This window comes from Corythoichthys intestinalis, chromosome 12 (assembly GCF_030265065.1).
Source record: "Corythoichthys intestinalis isolate RoL2023-P3 chromosome 12, ASM3026506v1, whole genome shotgun sequence".
Lineage (NCBI taxonomy): Eukaryota > Metazoa > Chordata > Actinopteri > Syngnathiformes > Syngnathidae > Corythoichthys > Corythoichthys intestinalis.
In genome coordinates, this window is record NC_080406.1 from 19676939 (window position 1) to 19686758 (window position 9820).

At 40.4% G+C, this 9820-nt stretch overlaps 1 protein-coding gene across 1 annotated transcript; it reads left to right on the plus strand.

The window, feature by feature from the left end:
- Positions 1 to 2089: 2089 nt before the first annotated feature.
- Positions 2090 to 3226, plus strand: LOC130927383 (trace amine-associated receptor 13c-like). Its single transcript, XM_057853184.1, has 2 exons — positions 2090 to 2262; positions 2419 to 3226. The coding sequence occupies exons 1-2, from the start codon at positions 2090 to 2092 to the stop codon at positions 3224 to 3226; spliced, it is 981 nt and encodes a 326-aa protein (XP_057709167.1).
- The last annotated feature ends 6594 nt before the right edge of the window (positions 3227 to 9820 follow it).

Consider the following 9820-nt stretch of genomic DNA (forward strand, 5'->3'; position numbering starts at 1 on the left):
CAGCCAGTCACTGCGCAACGCCTTCAAGCAGGGGGCCAGGCATCCCACAATCGGCTTCATTTATTCGCAGTCGAGCGCAACAACACACGCAGCATTTAACGCCATATTTAGGATAAAAGTACGAAAGCTGTACCGTATAGACCCTACTCACATGACGTCACAACCACGCCTCCGTGCCATGTTGCCCATCTACTCATCATGTTAACGCATTACCGCTTCGTAAATTCCTCCTATTATGGCGTGTTTTTCTGCTCGTTAACATTAATAATCATAATGGTGAAGGCGTGTGTGGCGGTTGGTTGCAGTAACAGAGAAGATAGACGGAGAGACTTGAAGTTCTACCGTATTCCGAGAGACCCGGAGAAGAGAGCGAGATGGACTGCTGCAATTCGACGAGAAAACTGGGCTCCAAACGATTACCACAGATTATGTAGTAGTCATTTTATATCTGGTAAGATGCATTTAATATATATTTAGAGGGTTTTGGGCTGACAATTAAGATCATTGCGAGGCTAATCGCCGACAGCATACAGTTTCAAATTCAAGATGCTTATTTCTTCCATCATCATTACATTTTGAACAAGATTTAGCTGGTACCAAGTGAAAGAAGCTGGCCTCGTCTACGGATCATCAGTTAAACAGGTGTGTCCAAACCTTTTGCAAAGGGGGCCAGATTTGGTGTGGTAAAAATGCGGGGGGCTACCTTGGCTGATTTACATAGAACAATATATTTAAACAAATTTTAGCAAGCCCTTCTGTGTGTCACATTTGCTTTATTATTATTATTTTTTTTTTTAATTCATAATTTCATCATTCTCGTCTTTGTGGCGTTCTCTTTCGACACTCGGGCTCTTGCGAAATACTGCTGCTGTGAAATGAAACTAGCTTCAAGTTGCTGCGTATATCTTCCCTGTAATGTTGTACATGTTAGCTTGTGTTGTTTGTTAATATTGCGTCACATCGAACTCTTTGAAAACAGCGACTGTCTCATTGCAAATGAGGCAGACAGCTGTTGCGTGTTTTATTGAAGGAATAGTCAAATATCCACCTATCCTTGAAGCGTCGGCCATCGCAGTCAACTTTTTTTTTTTTTTTATTGATTGTCGCCATTTTAGAAAATTGGAAGTAAAGAGTCACACGGGGTAATGTTGCTTAGAGTGCTGCTCTTAAATTTTTCAAACTTTCGTGAGAATAGGCCGATTTTGTGTGGACAAGATAGTTGTAGATATCAGGGTAGCAGATGTCAGGCTGAGAGGGCGAAGACAGCGGGTCGAAAAATATCGATTTAGGCATCAAATACGGATCTGGCGATTGGATAGACTGAAGCTTTTCCACATAACGCCTTTTATGCAACGCATCCAATGAGTTTACAGTGTCTGAAAGCACCAGGGCTTCCATGAATTGCTCTATAAACTGAACGACTAATTGAAACCATTGAGAATAGGGCTAAACAGAGACGGACAATATGGCGGCCGGATACAGCGACACGTCATTCTGTGACGTCGGTGAGTAGGGTCTATTCCAGTATTTTTCCCCAATTGCTAAATAAATGGTACGTTCGTGACAAATAACAGTCTTGTGCTAAATGGAAGATGAAGTATTAAAAATGCATTTATTCAGTGCCACATGGCAAAATCACTCCATAATGGTCGAAACTGTCGACTTCACCTTTACTGTCACACCTCCCCAACGATATTTTATGCCACCGTAGTTAGTCCTGCTTTTGCATCTGGCTCGATCATGCCAGAGATTCAAACATTTGTTGCTATGAAACTACTGGACTGGGTTACTGCTATTAAGGCTATTGAGAAAAATATTTTCTTGCCCCAACTTAATTCAAACTCCCAAACTTTAGGTGCGCTTTTCCGCTGTTTTTTTTTTTTTTTGTCGTAACACAATTTGGCAATGAAAATATTTGATGAAGATATAAAATTGGATAAAGTAGCATCTAGGGTATGTCACTCATCATGACATCATATTTTGGCAACATTGACCAATTACAATTGCTTGGGGGAGGTACAAGAACACATAAAGAGAGATGGACAACAGGGAGGTTTTGGCAGAAGGCTGTCCGACCTCAAAGTTCTCCATGGACATTGAGGACCAATCGGATCTCTGCTTCCCACAGCTAGGCAACATCTCCTGCAGGAAGACAACCCCTAATTTATTTGAAAGTTTTTTTTTCATGGTCCTCCTACCCATCACATGCATCTTCACTGTGCTGCTCAACCTTCTCGTCATCATCTCAATCTCCCACTTCAGGCGCATATTCTTTTCCTCTTTACCCAAGATTAGGTTTCGACAACACTGCTCGAATGTCTTGAATGATGTTTCCACCGAATCGTAATAGCCCGGAAATTTTTTTTAGTAACAAGTTGTTTGCAATATCAATTGTTCTCTGTGTGTGTGTTTGTGCAGGCAGCTCTACACCACAACCAACCTCCTCCTCCTCTCCCTCGCAGTCTCTGACGTCCTGGTGGGCTTGGTGGGGATCCCAGTTGTGATCATCCAGAGTACATCCTGCTGGTTTCTAGGTGACATTGTATGTAGACTGATGAATTACCTGGCTTTCATTTGTCAGTCTGCCTCTATAGGAAACATGGTGTTGATATCAGCTGACCGATTTGTGGCTATTTGTGATCCTCTGCATTATACTGTCAAAGTCACTGTGAAAAAAATTCAACTTTGTATTTGTCTCTGTTGGTTGGCTTCTGTTATCCATTGTGGCATCGTTTTGAAGGACCATTTGGCTCATCATGAAATCTATAATACTTGCCTTGGAGAGTGCGTTCACGGTATTGACATTATCTGGGGCATTCTGGACATTATCGTGAACTTCCTGATTCCTCTCGCCACCATTGTCATTCTCTACACGAGAGTGTTTGTGGTTGCAGTGTCTCAGGCGAGAGCATTGCGCTCTCAAGGTAAATGTTTTAAACTACAAAATTCTGCCCCTTTCAGAGTGAAGAGATCTGAGCTGAAGGCCGCCAAGACTCTGGGTATTGTCGTCCTGGTCTTTCTGGTGTGTTTCTGTCCATACAATATCGCCAGTCTGGTGGTTTATGATGAGAACGTGATAAATTATATTGTTTACTTGTTTGGTTTGAACGCGTGTGTGAACCCATTGATATACGCAGTGTTCTACCCCTGTTTTAGAAGAGCTTTTAAGCACATTGTCACTTTGCGCATACTGCAGCCTGGCTCCTGTGAGGCCAACATACTGTAATCTCAATGTGCTCACATTCAAAACATTTAAAATTCTCTATGAATGGACGCATTGATGTCGTACTGCAAGTTGTTTTACCCTGATGCGTTTTGAATCACCTCATTTTCCTCTTTGCCCTTTCAAATGTTTGCTTTAGTTATCACAGTACTATATGTATTTTAGAAAATAAATGTTTTAGTTTGTGATGCTCCATCTTCTTGCCTCCCTCTTTCCAGGAAGCCTCACCCTGATCAAGTTATTCCACAGTTTACACTGTTTTGTAATTGTTCTACTGTATACACAATGTTGGGTTGAAAATAAATAGATTCCACCTTCACAAAAGGGCAAAGAACATCATTTATGTCTTATCATTATCTTATCTATCATATGTCATGTCTTATCATGCATGTCCGGAATAGCACGATTCAGTTATATTTTTATGTTTGTTTTCACCCAAGATAAATGTATTTATTGGGCACATTTATAGTGTTTATATGATTATGTGTATTAATGTAAATACAGTGTTTCATAAGGCACTTTGCATGAGATAAGCCTTTACAGACTGCCTGTAGATTTGTAATTTGTTTTTTAGTTCCCTACTGCATCTGTGAAATAAAAAGTTGAAACATTAAATCGATTGTCACTTTTTGTTTCTCTGTGATATGTTTAAGATAAACATAATGTGGACTGAATAAGCCACCCTGACAGGAAACAAATCTATCAAAATCATGCTGTTTTGGCTTGCTCTAATCAAATGCATATATATAAACTATGCCCTGATTTATTGTTAGTCGATTGAGCGTGTGTTTGTTTGTTTTGCGTTGAATATTTGTGATGAAAGCAGACACTTAATACTATTTTTTTTTAATGCAAATACAACTTTGTGCCGACGAGCTCGAACAACACAAACCCATTTTCTTGCGTCTGCTATCATCTGCTGGAGAAACAGCAGAGTGCAGGCAACCTGTGAGCAGTCGAGACACCACATCAGATCTGTAAACTCAGATTTTGTCAAATGATTTCTCGATTGTCGTTGCGCCACATCAAACATATCATTCACTGTATTGTAGCATATCTTCATATAAAAAGCTAGATGTTTAAAGGAGGAGTCGAAGTAATAAATAACTGGCAGCAAGATTGCGTCAGTGAAATGTTTGTAGTGATAGGTAAGGTGTAAAGTAATTTTTTCCACTCAAGTAATCTGAATTTACTGATTTCTTAACAGTTTTACAAACGGTTTGGGTTATAACAAACCCTATTATTGTGGCTATGATCAGAGGCAATGATCGATCGGTTGGTCGGTCGATAGATTGCTTTAATTAACAGACTCAACGTCCAGTTAACAACAGTGCAATATCAGGAAATCAAAAAATCATTAAATATAAACAAAATATGAATAAAAAGTGAACTGCAGTAATACAACAGTGGGTCACCTCGACTGACTTTCAAAAGTCACCTTTACTAGTGCTTCCAGAACCATGACAAACAGCATGTAGAACTGCAAAATGTTTGTCAAATTTTTAGAACCATTCAAGCAACTTCAAAAAGTAAACATCAACAACCTTAAAACAGACTGGTAAGTATTCAGCATTAAAAAAAAATGAGAAGCTGCTTCATCTGGACCTTATAAACAAGGTTCTCAGAGGGCCATTGTATGCCACTTGCAGTCTCTGAAAGCTTGCTTTATTATATTTTGACCACAGATGTGCAGTGTAGAGGGGTGTACAGAAGGTTTTGAACAAAGTCAGCTTGACCTCATCTGAGCGGTAATCAGGGGTGAAAGTGGGCCAGAACAGTCAGGAACACAGTTCCGGTATACGATACAGGGCCAGAACGCAGTTCCGGTATAAGGTTCAGGGCCAGAATGCTGTTCCGGTACACGGTGCTTTGATTCCGAAAATATGACGGCAACTGTCAAAACGCTATGTACAAAAAAAAAAAAAAAAATACTAAGCTGCCACACATACATTTCATCTCCAAGAAGAAAACAATCTACAAAGATTCATATACACAAGTGTTAACAACAAGCATAATAAAGTGCTTGTGTAGCGTAATCCGTTTCCAGCAATATTTATTATTTATTTTATTCTACGGACGGCATGGAGGTTTCCCCAGCTGCTGCAGTTTTCTGAGTCTGACGATGATGAGTCATGCACACAGCAAAGCAAAATGTTTGGACTTATTTATCCATTCAATTGGCTGTCATACTGACATATGATCAGCAGAGATAGTTAGCTCTGATTGGTTCAAATGTGCATGTTTTCTGGAACAGCAAAATTAGGAGCTGGAGGTTGGGGTTATTGCTGTTTTTGTTGAAAAAAATACAATTTTGAATGAAAATCAGTTTTTGTATGTGTTATAGAAATAACTGCGCTAAAACAGTTTTCTTTGCCTTTCAGTAGTGTAAGAGGTTTGCCGAAAAAAAAAATATATATATATATAAATTTATAACATTTCTGGCTCCGTGGCAACCTTCGCGTCGGGGAGTTCCGGCAAGAAATTCTAGCCAATTTCACACCTGGCGGTAAGAAAAATTTACGAGAAAGAACATGGGCTTGGACATACAGTCATGTGAAAAAATTAGGACACCCCATTAAATATTCAGTTCTTAATTAAGACATGTTCACATCTCAATGTCTGATCTTGTTTTTGTTTATCTCTGGAAAAGAATGTGATTTAATTGCAGGTAAACAACAAAAATTAACATTGTTTTACTCAATAAACCAAATATATCAACAAAAATGCATAGGTCAAAGGTCATAGGTCAATGCTCAGAACATACCAGTAAATCCACCAAGGACTGGTGACCGAATTCTTGTAAATTCTAATGGAATTTACATTGCACTGATGCCATTGACGGCCATGTATGTCAAATCTATTGTCAGTCAATGCCATTGACGGCAATGGACATCCAAATTTCCCATTCATTTCCATTCATTCATTCATTCATTTTCCATGCCGCTTTTTTTCCTCACGAGGGTCGCGGAGGTGCTGGAGCCTATCCCAGCTAACTATGGGCAGTAGGCAGGGGACACCCTGAACTGGTTGCCAGCCAATCGCAGGGCACAAGGAGACATACAACCATTCACGCACACAATCGTACCTACAGACAATTTAGAGTGTTCAATCAGCCTACCATGCATGTTTTTGGGATGTGGGAGGAAACCGGAGTTCCCGGAGGAAAACCACGCAGGCACGGGGAGAACATGCAAACTCCACACAGGAAGGCCGAAGCCCGGGATTGAACCCTTGATCTGAGAACTGTGAGGCAGACGGGCTAACCACTCAGCCACCGTGCCGCCTCCATTCATTTCCAATGGCATTTATATTGCATTGAAGCCAATTTAGTCAGGTGTCATTGACGGCTATGTATGTCAATTCTATTGATGCCAACGTACTTGGATTCCATTGACACATAATGTAAGTCGATGCCATTGACGGCCATGGATGTCCAAATTTCCCAATCTGTTTCAATGGCAAAAAAACAAATGTCCCCAATTCAACTGGAAATTAACAGATATCAATAGGACGTGTCCCCCCAGATGTCCCCGATTCCATTGACGCATATGGAAGTCGATGCCATTGACGCCCATGGTCGTCCAAATTTCCCCATTCATTTCCAATGGCAATAACATTAAATTGAAGCCAATTTAGTCAGATGCCATTGATGGCTGTGTATATCAGTTCTATTGATGCCAATGTACTTTGATTCCATTGATGCATATGGTTATCGATGCCATTGACGGCCATGTCCGTCCAAATTTCCCATTCATTTTCAATGGCAAAAAAAAACAATCAACAGAGAAGTGACCTGATATTTTCCCCGAAATGTCCCCAAGCCAATGTTTGTTGATTCTATTGATGCAAATATACTTGGATTCCATTGACACAAATGTAAGTCGATGCCATTGACAGCCATGGACGTCCAAATTTTTTACCATTCCTTTTCAATGGCAAAAAAAAACAATCAACAAAAAATCAACAGAGAAGTGACCTGATATTTTCCCCGAAATGTCCCCAAGCCAACCTGGGCGGGGCTAAAATCTGCACACAGCAAAGACCTAGAGCAGGGTTCACTAAATCTGGACCTCGGTGCCACTTTTCCTGTCATATTTTCCACGTCTCTCTCCCCTAACACACCTGAATCAAATGATTATGTCATCAGCAACCGCTCCAGAAGGCTGATAATGATCCAGATTATTTGGATTCAGGTGTGTTGGAGGAGGGAGACATGGAAAACACGACAGGAAAAGTGGCACCAAGGTCCGGATTTTGTGAACCCTGACCTAGAGTAATTTCTCCAGAAATGGCAGTTTCTAGTTTTAGAAAGAAAATCTAAACTTGAAAAGTAGTCAACATAAGATCAAGGGACAGAACAGTGTTCATGAATGATTATTCATCGAACGTGTTCATGCACAACACTGCTGAGGAACAAGGAAGGGCTTGTAGTAGGGGTTAGGGGAAACTACAGTAAGATTCAATGACTGACCAGGGTCTGAAAAAATACCTTCTTCAGTTTAGGGCTTTGATGCAGTGTGGCCTAAACTCTTGTCACTATGTATTTGATTTGTTTCTCTATTTGACGGTGGAACTAGATAAGACTTAGTCAGATTGATTGAAATTCAGTGATAAAAAAAAAAAAGTCAAGCTGTCCTTTTTTGTGATTAGTGGCATTTAAGGTTTTCAACATACAGAAGGACAAACCAAAACCGTCCTTGGTTTAAAGACCGGTCGTACAGATGGCAGTGTTGTGACACTAAAGACTGGTCTCGGGAAAGCATTTTTAAAGGTCACATGGCCAACAGTTCAGACTTAGGATTTCCTGTTGAGAACAGTCAAGATCAACACTTGTATACCGAATAAAAATAGATATAATGAGGTATAATGAAACTACTAGGTAAAACACCATATACTTTCAATTCTTGTGAAATATACAATTTATTTTTCAGAACGGCTTACATTTCCCCGGGAGTATGTCCTTGGATGTTTTGGTCGACCATTAACTGTTGTTGATTCACACCTTAGCCAATTAGTATGGGATGATGACAGTGGTTTGCAATTAGAGGTGTGAAGACAACGCAACCACACGTCAGGCAAGACTTGTGTTTTTCCCAGCAGAGACTAAGAAAGACAGTAGTCCTGTTTTCATCAAATTGACAACTTTGAAAGCAGAATGACGTCAGGGTTTTACACCAAAAGTAGATTGACCTAAGCAGCTGCTTTTTGTGGGGTTATGTCCAAATACTGTTTTGGCAAATGGCAGAATATTTAGACAGATTTTTGTGGGGGGCAAATGTCCAGGACTCTTTTTCAATTTCGAAGTAAGTCTCCAATAGTGGCGGGCGGCACAGTGTTGAGTGGTTAGCATGTCCGCCTCACAGTTCTGATATCAAGTGTTCAATCCCTGCTTTCCTTGTGTAGACTTTGCATGTTCCAACTGTGCCTGCGTGGGTTGTACATCAGTTTCCTCCCATATCTCAAAACATGTACAGAAGCCTTTAAAATTGTCCTCTGGTACAAGTCTGAGGGCAAATGGTTGTTTGTCTCCTTGTGCCCTGTGATTGGTTGGGAACCAATTTAGGGTGTACCCCGGCTACTGCCCATACTTGGCTGGGATAGGCTACAGCACCGTCGTGACCCTCGAGAGGGTAAGAGGAAGAGAAGTTGGATGAATGAAAAATTTTCATTGGGTTGTGACCAAAAAAATATGATTCGACCGGCTAGCCATTTTTGAAGGTAACAGATGTGAGTGTATCAGTAGCAAACTCCTCATTCATTCATCTTCGGTGCCGCTTACAGGCGGAGAAACTTTTCTTTTTTAAATTAAACACTGCCAAAAATGTCTGTCCACCAACCAGGAAGTCCCTGGTACACCCAATGGCCAGTCCACCCCTGGCTAGGCTCAACCTGTGTATAATGTCAAAGATTCACTACTCAAGATTACATACATTTAATTAGTATATCTTTAGTACCATTGCCTTCAAACTATATGACTTGAATGAAATGTTTTGGATATCTTTTTGCAAGATTTGCCCATTCCTCCTGAAGGAGATGGTACCGTTTCTCATAGGCACCGTCTATCTGTTTGCATTACTCTAACACACTTAATATAATCAATAAGGGAATAGTATCGATTCTCATATTTACTGTAGGACTGTTTGTATTACTCTAACACATTCAATATAAAATAAATAGCACTTATACCATAGTTAAATGAAAAGAAGCTGAATATAGGGGCATAAAAGATACACAACGCCATCTTATCACAGAAGCCCAACATGCGCGTCATGAGCAAGATTGACGCAACAACTCTCGACATCAGTTCTCCCGGGCACTCCAGGACCAAGAGCGGAGCATTCTGTCCTAAAACAAGTAGAATCAGAGAATGTCTGATATCCAACTGATAACACAACTGACAAGACTCAAAGGCTACGTTCATACTACAATTCTTAATGCACGAATCCGATTTTTTCTTGCTTTTCCGACTCGAGTGAGGCATTAACTTGACGGTGTGAACGTGACAAGTCGCATAGAACTAGACCATTTCAAATCCGATCTGGGTCACTTTCGTATGTGGTTAAAATCCGATCTGGGCCACATTTTTCCAGACTGTCG